General features: G+C 47.4%; 1 protein-coding gene across 5 annotated transcripts in view; it reads right to left on the bottom strand.

Moving 5' to 3' along the window:
• The window catches only part of ARID1A (AT-rich interaction domain 1A), a 75,937-nt gene that overhangs the window by 686 nt on the left and 62,145 nt on the right, over positions 1-13,106 (bottom strand). For 4 of the 5 annotated variants that reach the window (XM_048968804.1, XM_048968806.1, XM_048968807.1 and 1 more), the window contains 10 exons: positions 12,174-12,383; positions 11,427-11,634; positions 7,454-7,586; positions 6,919-7,091; positions 6,595-6,745; positions 6,315-6,443; positions 6,115-6,211; positions 3,639-4,512; positions 3,206-3,336; positions 1-2,391 (listed from right to left, as the gene is read on the bottom strand). The exon at positions 1-2,391 is cut by the window's left edge. In XM_048968804.1, the coding sequence (XP_048824761.1) occupies positions 670-2,391; positions 3,206-3,336; positions 3,639-4,512; positions 6,115-6,211; positions 6,315-6,443; positions 6,595-6,745; positions 6,919-7,091; positions 7,454-7,586; positions 11,427-11,634; positions 12,174-12,383 (3,828 nt within the window). In that variant the 3' untranslated portion in view covers positions 1-669. The remainder of the gene's footprint in view (positions 2,392-3,205; positions 3,337-3,638; positions 4,513-6,114; positions 6,212-6,314; positions 6,444-6,594; positions 6,746-6,918; positions 7,092-7,453; positions 7,587-11,426; positions 11,635-12,173; positions 12,384-13,106) is intronic. The other variant, XM_048968805.1, reaches the window with a different exon arrangement.

Genomic DNA, 13,106 nt, shown 5'->3' on the forward strand with positions numbered 1-13,106 from the left:
AGGAGGAAGAGAGAAAGAGGTCAGGGTGTTGTAGGTTCACACATGATACTTTGGGGGAAAAGCCTTTTTTCTCCTCAACATTAACTAAAAACATTTTTAAAAACTACAGCTTGCTGCTGATCCAGCTTTTTTTTTTTTTTCATGTGAGACAGTATTACAGTATGTTTACAGTTTAAGGTGTACAGTACATGAAGTTCTACACGCTACTGCACAGGCCTCCCTTGGATAAGGTCTGTTCACAACTGGTAACTTCTTGGTTCCTGCAAGATTGTGAATGTACAACGATAAACCACAGAGTTCAGCAGTCACTTTTGTTTGTCCTTCAGAGTTTACCATTAAAAACAAGTTATGAAAGTGGAGCCTGTCAATGTGATAACACGGCAAGTCGTTTTCCCCAAACTCACTGTAAACGACAGTAACTTTGGTTAAAATAAAAAAAAAGTCTTCTATGTAGACAGAACTTTGTCTCCTTTAATAGGGGATTCAGGACAAATTTGAAGGGCAAGGGGAAGGGGTAAGGGAATGGGGACATCTTTCCCCAAGGGAGAAGCAGGACAGCGCAGGGCAGACAGTGGATTCTGAGGTGGTTTTGCATAAATAAAGGGCAACAGTCAGTTTCTAAGTTCTCCACTCACGCACACGCACACAGGGTCTCGGATCCCACAGCTGTCATGACTGGCCAATTAAAAATAGTACATCACAAATAACTTGTGAAACCAAAGAGTTCATCAAAGGCGACACGGAGATGTCCAACAGCCGCGACTCGTACAACGTGAACTCCGAGTGGTTCTCGTCCACCTTGGCCAGGGCGAGCAGCGCCCGAGCAGCTCGGCGCATCATGTCCACGCTCGTCGACTCAAAGGGCGCGCTCTGCATGTGCATCAGGCCGGCCTGGCTCTGCTGGAACTGCGTGGCGGCCAGGCTGTCCTCCAAGAAGCCCAGCAAGTTGCCAATGCTCCCCTTCTGCACAGCAATCGCTCTCGCTGCCAGGCTGTCCCCTTGTGCCAAGTTGGCCAGTAGTACCACAGCCATCTCTCGACACACCGGGTTCTTTCTGTCACTAAGGAAACGCACCAGGGTGCCGTACAGCTTCTCCAAGCGACTGAAAGGGGGAGTTGCAAGTATCAAATCCACGTTGTTGTCCTGGATGCTGAGTTTGCTGAGTGTTTCCAAAACCAGTCTCTGAGGGGAGAGGACCGCATTCGGCCCCAGCGTTGGAAAGGGGTCCTGGGCCTCTGCTGATGGACATACTGCCCAGTGGAGGAGTCCATCCAGGATAGGCAAACAGATGCTTTCTGGGTAAGGAGACAGGTCCAGCTGGCCAGAAATGTTGGCCAGCGTGACCAGTGTGTTTTCACGCAGCACCTCCAGGCAGTCCCACCACCACTCCACCTTGTTGCAGCTCACCCCTTGGTCCTGCTCCTCCTCCTTCTCATAGGTCAGGGGTGCCTGCTTGCGCTCCGGGTGCTTGTGATGTAAAAGAATCAGTTTCCCTAGAATCAGCAGCAGCCCGGGATGTTTGGACATTTCAAAGTCATTGCCTGGCACAAACGATAAACTCCTGATGATGTTGGAGACACAGATGCAACGCTTCGCCAGAGAGTCCTGCCAGTCTTGGATGGTGCAGAGGGGCGTCTCATCTTTACTGTGAGGTTCGTCCTCCAGAATTCTTATATTTCTGTGACTCTGTGCTGGACTAATGCCAAATGGAAACTTACTTTCCTTCTCTGTTTCTGAAGCTTTGGCCTCTTCCTCCTCCCCTGATAATGAGCTTGGACGTGCTGAAAGCATATCGTCCATGGTGGCAGTTATTCTCTTCTCTGAGGAGCTGTCAGATGGAAGAGCCTCTCCTTCCCTAGTGCTTGGATTGCTCTCAGCTGCTGCGCGTTTCCTCGAGACAGAATTGCAGGACACTCGTTTGTGAATCATAGGTAGCTCCATCTTGCTCTCAAAGTGGGTCTGAATGTGCTCAGTAGTGTCACCGCCACCAATCCGCCAGTGCAGCAGGCCGCTCTCAAACTCCTGCACTCGTCCCAGCTTGTCTGAATAATCTACCACAAACAGGTCATTCTTCTGCACAATCTTGATCGGAAGCTTGTCAAATTTACTAACTAATTTCTCCTCGCTGCACTCCAGAGGTGCTTTGTCCTTGCTCGAAAATGCAGCCACCTCCTCTTCCTCATCATCTTCTTCCTCCTCATAGTTCAGGCTCTGTAGTTCCTCATCCTCCTCCCCTTCCTCATGAGAAGAAGCTGAAGATCTGCAGAACCTCTGGGGATCTAATAGTGTTCTTTGCCCTGGGTCTCCCACCTCGTACTCCTTCAGGATTCCAAAGATCTCGATCAGGCAGCGCCGGAAATACTCCACGAGGAGTTCCAGCAGGCCTGGCAACTATGGGGGAGGAGAAAAACGGGAGGGGAAGGAAGGAAGAAAGGGAACAGTGATCATAAAGCAACTTAGGCCACTATGAACAAATGGAAAAATTCTGCATAAAGAGCAGAGATCTTAAGGAGCGCTGTTTGTTAATGAGATCTGTTCATGCTGGCAATAAGCTGTTAGCAAAAGAGAGCTTTCTGTCCTCTGAGAACAGACACAAGAGGGAAACAGACCCTGACTGCCAGGATCCAACACTAGCATAGTCCACACACCCGTACCTGTGCAAACACAGATGCTCTTGGTTTTATCTCCTCTCTGATTAACACACAGAAAGGAAGGGGGCAATGCTAAGCAGACAGCCTTCACAGTATTGTGGAACAGCTTTGACAACAGCCATGCAGGCACAAGGTAACTCATGGAGATAGGCTGGCCCACACTGCACACTGACTCATGGGGAAAGACAGAGCTAGAGGCGAATGCCACCGCATCAGGCTAGGCAAGCAGCATTCAACCCTTCACAGCACTCTGCTGCAAAGCCCCTCTTGGCCTCCTCACTGTGATTTTTTTTTCTGTGTTTGAGGCAGTACGTCCCACCAGGGATGAGAGACTGCATTCTTGTACACCAACAAAATGGAAATTCAGGTTAGTGAGCACCCAGTGCAGCTCCCCAGACCCAAAGTGCTTTTCAGACCTGACACACTCCATGGGTACAGGGACACCTGGCAGTGTGGCTCTACAAGGGCACAAGCTGCTTCTTACTATCGCACTGACAGAAAACTGTACAAACTTAGCACTTCAAAGACCTGCATCAGAGAACATCTGCACCCACCTGGCTGAGGTTGAAGGTCATTATGCTGTTGTCATCATAGAGCAGGATGTTTATGGTATCTAAGGCCCATGTACTTTCAGCTAGCAGCCCAGACTTCAGAGACATCATCACTCTCCAAGCTTCAGGAGTTCCTGGAACATAAACACATGATACTTCTAGCTCCTGGAGTTTAAAAACAAAAATGAGATACGTGATACTGCTTTCTGGTCCCACAAAGAGCGAAGCCTATTTAACACGTTGCGTGGACTTCATGCAAAAGCAATCTCTGCACAGACAATGCCCAGAACAAACATTCTATCTGATATCGCAACTAACTGGGAGAGTTCTTACAAAGCTGGCAGAGCCCTTCCATTTGGCAGCACTGTACCAAAGAGAAATGGTAACACCCAGCCTCCTGACGAGCACAAGCAGAAAAGCAGGAGTATCCTCTTACCAATATCTTTTGCTGTCAGCCGCCTCCTTTGCTTTAATACAGGTTGAGTAGCTTCTACTGATCCTGGTGGGAAGGTGATGTCTCTTCGTATCATGGGAGGCTGTACAGCTGCTGGTGTGATGTGCGATGCGGGGACTGGCGGTCCTGCCTTCTGCATTTTCATCCCCGAGTGCAGAAATGGAGATTTACTGGGAGAAGTGCGATTCTCCAGAGGTCTGGGCAGAGGTGCTGGGCTGGATACCTGAGGAATGTGATTCTGCATGCTAGGAGGGGTCTGATAGTTAGACTGAGGTGGCCTAGTCATTGGAGGAACAGAGGCAGAGGGGCCGTACGGAGGCTGCCGATTCCCATGGGAAGGCCATGGTCCCTCATGGTTTACCCTCTGTTCTGAATGCAGTATATCATCTGTTCGAGTCACTCCGTGATAAGCAGGCCCCTGGGGTGCAGAGCCAGCGCTCTGCCGATTAGGATAGCTGTACCCTATTTCGTTGCGCCCCTGCCACATGGCGCCTTGCTGGGGGCCTTCTGGAGCAGACTGGATGGGACCCCCCATCATCTGGGGAGGCATATTTTGCTGAGCATTGGAGCCTGGGGGAGCTGAGACCCTGTCTCTGCCAAATTGGAATGGGAACTGGTTCTGCGGCCCTCCCGCAGATCGGCGGTCAGCAGCAGGGTATGTGCTCCCATACTGGTTATACAGGTCCTGCTGTGGAGAAGGCTGCGCAGCCTGCTGCTGGCTCGGTTGCTGAGTCTGTGCTGGAGGCAGCTGCTGCTGCGTCTGCCCCTGCCCTGCGCTGTACGGGACGTTGTACATCTCCCCTTCGTGCCGCTTGGCAGGTGGGCCGTAGCTGCCGTCCATCGGTCGCTTGTAATTCTAGATGGAAAATCAAGGCATTGACAACATAAGATTATTAAACTAGAAACAGGCAACCCAAACACAGTGACTAAAAGCGTTCAGAGCCAGAGGACAACACTCCACAGCTTGGCCTGTGAGAGGGCAAGACTGCTCTCAGAGTTAGCCATATCCAATTTGGATATGGCAATTTGGATCAAGGTTTCAGTTTCACAAGTCAAGACCAACTCCTCACAGCTGGCTGCATACCTTCCTCGTGTGGATTCTACAAGAATGCTTTAAGGACAGAAATCTGCCTGCAGAAAGGACTTTCCTGTAGAAAAGACTCAGCTCTACTGTACATTCACCACAAATCATACTGCATACAGGAACTTCTTTCCTTCCAAGTCCAGGAATTTTATCAGTCCTCTATTTTGTTAAAAAGCACAGGTTTTTGCTCACATATCAAACAAAATGTGTTGAAAACTGTTGTACTTCTTGCTTCTTCCTTTTCTTTAGATTTCAATACACATTGCTGAAAGGAGCAAGAACTATTTTTCCCCATACTGCTTTGAAGTGCAGAAGAAAACAGTCAATTGCTGAGACAGAATTAAAATCCAAGACCTCTCTACCACCAAGGGTCTGTGCTCTAGCTGCTACACAGTCAACTCAGAAGCCCTTATGTCATGACTGGCTTCAGATGGAGCTCTACGGCTTCAAAGATGACAAGTACCAGAGAAACTCAAACTCTTGGCTCACAGCCCTGTGGCTCTGGTTGCAGAGCCAAACTGCAGAGCAGTTGAAATTATTCTTAGCACAGATCTGAGAGTGCCCTCTCCATACACTCCTCAACTAAAGGGCTCAAAATTATCATGAAAACATTATGCATCTTAGCACTGATACAAAAAGCAAGTCATATACAAGGATTATGGAAAGATATACACATTCATTCAAACTCTGCTCTAAAAGAAAGCTGATGATTTTGAGAAGACACAGAAGGCAGTGGGGCAATGGGGGTGTGGAGGCAGTTGTGAAGCCTCTGCCTTCAGGCTCAGTAGGGCAGACACAGAATGATCCACCTGAAATGCTTCTCCAGAAAGATGAAAGACTTCTTCCAAACAAGTTCATATCATCACTCAGATTCAAAGTGTTACAGAACGGCCTGGGTTGGAAGGGACCTCAAGGATCACGAATCTCCAACCCCCATAGGCAGGGACATCAAAATCCACATTTAACACCAGCCCAGGCTGCCCAGGACCCCCATCCAACCTGGCCTTGAACACCTCCAGGGATGGGGCATCCACAGCCTCTCTGGGCAGCTGTTCCAGCCCAGGAAAGTTCCAGATCAGCAAAGAAGCCCAGGAATGCTTCCTGACCTTCTGCTCCCTGCCCAGATCACATTGGTTTGGAAACTACACAAGCTGTTTTCTCCAAACGCTGTGTTTTACTAACACAACACTGGAAACGCTAATTAAAACTTCTATTGCCTATGTGGAAACTGTCAAGAAAACCTCCTGTAAAACATACTTAATTCTGTTCAACACCTACACATAGAGCAAACACACATTCCAGAGTTTTCATCACCCCTCTTTTCACACTTGGCACAGATTCAACTCCTCGTTCTGATACTTTCTGATAACCTACCTGCTGTTGCTGTTGATACATGGTAGTTTGCTGGCTAGGGAAGGGGCTGCCCGAGGATGTGCCTTGAGTGGAGAACTGATTGCCATAGGAATCATGTCTGCAGAAGAAACACATGCATCACTTTTCTCATTAGACACATTTCTCTATCACAGCACTTCTCCAACTGGAAAGAGCTCTTTGTGGCAACATCCCACACAAACCTTTGCTGCTGCTGCTGCTGAGGGTAGCGGCTGGGAGAATACATCCCCGATTCCGAGGTGGAAGGCATGATGTTTGGCTGTGGAGTTCCAGCTGCTAAGTTGCCCTCTGGTCCCATGCCTGGTTCCGTCCTACATGGAAACAAGTGACAAATTCTGTGACATTTCCCTTACTGTACAAATGAAAAGCAAAAACCAGTGATCAGACAAGTCAAAGCAACAATGAGAAAGCAATCAGTTCAGCTGAAACAAACAAGTCAGTAAGTGTGGCTAAAGCACCCACCTCACTCTGTCGTAAGGACCGCCGTAGGGATAGTGTGGCCGCTGCCCCATGGCCATGTTACCCATCCCTGGACCTGCAGCACGATTGTAAGGGTCACCCATAGCGCTGTTGGGGCCCTGCCCTGAGGACATGAAGGGATCGCTTCCCGGAGCTAGAAGAATGAAACAAAGATCAATAAAACACATCTACCTCTGCATTAGAAAGAAACATCCCTTCTTTTGTGAAAGGACAAGCAGCTCTCCTACAGCACATTCCAGCATTCATCCAGATACACTAATAGTGCTCACGGAGAAAAGGGAGAGGGGTACGCACAGACTGCCTCACCTTTCCTCATACTACTGTAAGGATCCTTATTTGGCTCATAAGACATGCGACCCATCATGTCGGAGGTATTCATGCCAGGCTGGTACCCTGGATTCGGAGTCATGGAGTTCCGCTTCTGGAACGTGGGATCACTGCCATCTGTAAAGGCATCTTGAAGGCCCACTGAGTTACTCCTGATTTAAAAAGAAAACAAACACAGATTTTAGAGACTCACAGTGCTTCTCAAGATTCTTCCCCCCACATATTCCCTCTCAGATGTTGCTATCCCGTAGAAGGTCCATAATCATCCTTCTCAAGAGAGGCAAGAACTGCCCTTCTACAACACTATCCTTACCAAATCCCAAAAGTGGCAGTTATTCACACACAGAGACAAAGGGTCAACAATGTCGCTGTGAGCTATTAACAAAGTAGCAAAGCCAAGGAGTCTATCAAAACAGGTACTGGAGTCTCCAGCCAGGTGTGGAAGCAACCTTTGGCAAACTCGCAATCACAACTTACATCCAGTATGGTGAAAGAGAGTGCAACACTTGCATACCTGATGCCTGGCAAAGGAGGCATCTGACTGTGTGGTGTAGATGCTGGAGTAGGAGGCTTCAGGTCTCCTCCTTCTGCCATGGAGCTGCTGGTGGACTGAGGTGTCTGAGGCCCCTGCATCGAGCCTGAACCCGCTGCAAGAACACAAACGTGGTGTGAGCAGCTTTGCACCCTACAGATGTAACCCAGAACCTCCCAAAGTACCAGCCTCTGTAACACGCAGCAATCAGTCTTTGAAGAAAGAGACAGAAGAAACGTGGCCAAAACAGTACAAGGAGTGCAATGCCTCCAAGGACGTAGTGGACCAGACTTCCCAGAAGAACCCTGTAGAGTAAGGTGAAGCTGAAAGGATGTGTTCATTTTTATTACAGCTTGACCACCTTCCTTTTTACACACACAGGGCCATCGCTGTAGCACTGCTGAGCTGCCCAAACTACCTAGTCTCAGAGGTCAGTGCTCTACAGTGAATCACGCAGTAGGCAATGTCTTTCTCCCTGCCAAATGACAACCTCTGACCCACTGTCCTCACATCCTAATTCTGCCCAGAGGGAAGGGGGGTGTAAGCCCTCTCTCAGAAGTTTTACAATCTTTCCAATTGATGGAAACTCTAGGACTTCTGCTGCAGTCACTGGGTAACTCTGAACAAGGCTCCTCTGTCTGCTCTGCCCTTTGAATGGGGTGAATTCACGCAGGTGAATTCAGGCACCACTCCCAAGAATTCCCGGAACAAGGAATGCCAGAGATGCAGGATCTCTCACTGAACAACAAAACCTGTCCAGCAAGTTCCCTGACTCTGCACAGGTTGCTTCACACCATGCTAAGCCTTCATCAAAAATCCAAGGCCATCAGGTGCCATCCAGCTGTGCTGTGAAGCTCTGCCCCTCGATTGCTGTGACAGTGTCAGCTCTCAGGTTTATATGTTCTTCGCAGCTGGCAGGAGCTGAACTCTTAATTAATGTTTCCATTAGTTACCGTCCCCAGCACCCGACATCCTTCAGCTTCAGCCCTGCTGGTTGATGAGTCATTTCAGCTATTCATTAAAATCCTCCGAGGTCATGTCCAGGGCATGTTTGTTTACACCCCACCTTCCTGGCACCCTGTCCTCCTCTCTGCGACTCCCTCCCAGCCCGGGGAGCTCTCGGCAGAAGGAAGGGCAGAGACAGCTCAGTGGGGAGTTTCATTCATGAACCCTCCCAGGAGCTCTCCTTCCCTTCTCAGCAGCAGTTTGGTTCCACTTGCTTCCCCCAGGAATTTGCTGTTCCTCTAGTGCTTACAAACGCTGGCAGCGGCAGGAAGAGGCCTCAAGACATTCCCTGCGTCGCTGCCATTTGGTGTTTGTCCCCACCCCCTGCTGTCCCTCCCACTCACAAATTCACACACAGTTGGAGCCAGGCCAGTTCCATGCTCTGGGAATTAAAACCCAACAGTAGACTGATTACGGCTCCCCGGGGAAGTGCTGCAGTTTGTGAACGGGAACCCAAGGCGGTCTGCAGCAAACCCGTGCGGAGTGCCCACAGGGCAGTCCCCAGCCTGCTTCAGAGGCCCTTCTGTGAACAGCTCTGCTTTCTGAGGGTGAAGAAGGCACAATGCATGGAAAGTATCTTCAGCACCAAGAGCTCTTCTCTGATCATCGCCCTGCAAGGCTTTTATATCCCCTAGGGCCACACACAGTGGCTAATGCAGAACCATGCAGTGTGACGTCTATCACTGATAAAGCACTGAAATGTTACTTTAGATAGAGTAGCCAGAAATTACATGTCAGCCAATGCCAACAGGTTACAGAGTCTACAAGGAGAGCAAAATCACATATGTCTGTACAGGATGAGAGACCCTCCCCCACACAGTGGGATTCCTGAACGCTCCACTGTTGCCCATTCAGTTTTCCAATAGGGAAGTTATGCTCCAGAAGAGTGATTCCTTGGCAAACAGGCTAAGAAGCCTTAGAGATGCTACTAAAATGAGCCTCAGCTACCCTGGAACAACTGTGACCCCTGGGAATCTACAGCCCTGAAGTCTGGAGCTGGTGCTGAGGCCACCCTTTGTGCTGTGTCCTATGCCCTCACTCCTGCTAATGCAGGGGAGCAAGAGAGAGAAAGAAAACAAAAATGAAAGAGGAGCACAAACATACTGAGTGATAAGGCTAAAAGGATCACAGCAACCAACCATGATTCAGTGCTGCTTCTGTATATTCCCAGTTGCAGGAGTCTGGAGTAAGACAAGCAGAGAGAGCAGTTTAAGTATGAGAGAACAGTCCTCACATAGCAGCAATCACAGTGATGGACTGCATCAAGAGAGCTGCACAAAGCTGTGGTTTGTGATAGCAACCCTGCCAAATCCAACCACAAATGTGCTGAAGCACAAGACCACTTGTAGCACAGCCCTAGAAGGCAAACTTGGGACCTTCACATACCACCACGTCTGGTAAAACAGAAGAAAACCTGATGTATCACCTAATCAGTTCTGACAGGCACCTACTGCTACAAGAAGCTTTAAGTGGTTTTCCAAACATCTCAACTCTCTCCAAATAAGCCCCAAATGCTCTCAGTTTCTTTGTTCCACTGCATGCTATCTCAGGGGGCAAGAAAGATGTTTTGAGAAGAAAGTGAGAAGGGATTCACAATCAAGTTTAAGAACTTAGAAACAACATTAGGCAGAAGTTTGTTATAATGAAACAAAAATTATTTTCTCTTCACCAAGGTGTACCTATGCTGGGAAAGGTTTCCTGCCAGGTACAAAGGTATTATTCTGTTTTTTAAGAAAAACTCTTAAGAGAGAATAGATAAATGCAGTTGTTAACACTATATTTGGACAAGAACACTTTCAGTCAAGGGCTTAGCAAGGCTGAGAGACAACCACAGTACAATCAAATAAAGACTTCATTATTCCATCCTCAGGAGCTAGGCACAGATGACACCAAGTTTCAGCAACAAGAAGACTTTTTTGTGTGTGGCTTGTTGTTTTCCTTTGTTTCATTTTGTTGTTTTTTTTCCCAAACATTACTGGAACTTCCAAGTGTCACAGTTCTTATTTCACCTACACAAACAAGCTCCTGACCAGAAACAGCACCTGAGGGTTTTCCTTATAAGACAAGCTGGAAAGCTGACAAGTTCAGCAGCATTTCAAGTGGCAAACTCAATGCAGATTAGACAGAAACTATCAGACCTTCCACAGACTGAAGAGTACAGCATGCACTGCCAGCCCAGCTGCTTTGTTTTTTTTTTTTCTTCTTAGTTTATTTTAACAAATCTGAATTGAACCCTATGATTAAGTCTTCAGAAACTGGAGCACACCATCAAATTTGAAACAACGCCATGAAGATTAATGAATTACAAACTTCTTAGAAGTTTATTTTAAAGGGCTTCAGTTCTAGAACATTTAACTCATAATAGGCTTAATAGGCTTACAAAGTTCTCCAGACACGAAGTCTCAAAGTACTCACTTGCTAAAGACAAAAAGAATTAGCTCATAAGGAAGGTGAGTACAAATGTAGACTGACCATTTGCTCCTAGGAGGAAGAATCTGCATTGTCAGACTTTTCCAGAAAGTTCTAAAAGATCAAGCATTAATGATAGGAAATGTTAGAATGGGCAGAGAACATCTTGACAGCCTAACTCCAGGCTTCTCTCTCTCAAATTCTCATCAGGCATTCATGGTCTGGTAAGTATGAGGTGTATGTACACCAGTATGTATGTTATACCTAGTTACAGAAGTTACACACAAGAGCAGAACTATCCCAGAAGTCTCGACAGTTATATTCCAAGTACAATATATATGAAATTCCCAGGATCACTCACATCCATATTACCAACCTACTTAGCCTACAAACTGCAGAACATCTAATTAAAGACAGACAAGGGGGCTTTGGGGAAGTCTGGAGCCAGTCTGACCCACGGCACATGCAGTCAAACATGCTGTGTTAGAGGGTCCTCTGGTTCAAATGTTCACTGCACACTTAAACTAGCGTCAACACTCACCTGGAGATGGAGGTTGTATCTTAGTCTGAGACTTCTTTGAATCAGCAGCAGCAAAGATGTCTGGAGGGGGGTCTTCACCTCGCTCAATCTTGCACTCAAAGGCATAGAGACACTGGATGTACTGCTTCTTCAAAGAACTAGCCGCACTGCTGGACGTGCCCACATTGAGATTTGTGGCTAACTCACGCCATTTCTTGTTTTTGTTGACCTGCACAACCAAACAAGAGACTGTAAACTCAAAATCCCACCTATGCCTCCTCCAAGAAAGAACCACTTCGCAGCTGAAACAAAGGATGCAATAAGGGCTAAAGCAGAGCAGATACAGTTTGTTCAGGAACTAGCAAAATCACTTCCTCGCCTACAGAAAAAAATTTCAAAGAGGTACAGATAGTGCCACATAGCAAATAAAATCAGCCATGAGATCAGTTAACAGCCAGATGTAAGGACAAAGACAGTGTCACCAATCTTTGCCATAGACAAAGATAGGAAAAAAAAGACTTTCATTGAACCTCAAGACACACTGTTCCCAAGCAGGCAATGAGAATGCAGACATTTGGCTAGCTAAAAGGATCCTGGGTTATATAAGCATTATTTAAGAAAAATAAACACAGTTAAATGCAAAGTCAAGCTTTCTATCTAGCCAAAAAGCCAGTACTTACTTCGGTTGCCTACTGATGTGTGATTGCCAGACATTGGGCTGCCCTGAGCCCAAACATTCAGTCATCACACCAGTTGCTTTACACTCACCTGAGTCAATCCTCCTATCTCCTTCACTGAGATGTAGAGCCGGTAAAGGTCTAAGGGTTTTCTGCCAACCGCTGGGAGGTTTGTCATGCCCATGGCCTTCTCTTCAGTAAAGGCCAGGTAACGATCTACCCAGATCTTCCTCTCAGGCTCACCACCCAGCTCATAGAGTTTCGTGATCTTCTCATTGGTTGTAGTAGAGGAACTGGACTTCTAGGAAAAGGAAACATATCAGGACTGAGCAGAACAAAAACACCTAGCTCACATACAAGATGGCTTCAAACAGTAGTCAGAGCTCAAGGTTCTGAGGTTCTGCTGTTATATTGAGACCAGCTTTGTACTAGACCCACGCATGTCAGTCTAAAAGACAAGTATGACACAAAGGTATCAAGAGAACAGTCAGTACTTACAGGATATATATTTTTAAAAAGAAAAAGGTTTCATGAATGCTACAGAAACCAATCAAACCTCACAGAGGCGCTGCAGAATCATCTCTTTGAGAGACCCTCTGTGGGCTCAATCGCTAAATAAATCAGGAAAAACCTCAACCAACTGCAAACGTCATTCCCCCCCAAAACTACACAGTCCTTACTCCTCTGAGACCACTTCCGAACCAAGCAACAGCCTCATTAGCTATCTACTGCATTTGGAGACTTGGAAAAACTAACCCCCTACAGAGGTACCTGTTGTGGTACATTCCCTGTAATTAATAAAGACAGGACTGGCCCAGGATTGACACGGGGACAGACTAAACTCTGGTGAGGGATGGGGAATACAGCACTCAGAGCTTGCTCACACCTAACAGGAGATGCCAGCATATGCCACTCTCCTAAAAACAACACATCCCAGCTGAAGGTACCCACTCACTGCCACACTGCTGAGTTAAAACCGTGCTCGCACACAGTAGCACCATCACATGCTGCACAAACAGCCATG

Source organism: Lagopus muta, chromosome 23, assembly GCF_023343835.1.
Source record: "Lagopus muta isolate bLagMut1 chromosome 23, bLagMut1 primary, whole genome shotgun sequence".
NCBI lineage: Eukaryota > Metazoa > Chordata > Aves > Galliformes > Phasianidae > Lagopus > Lagopus muta.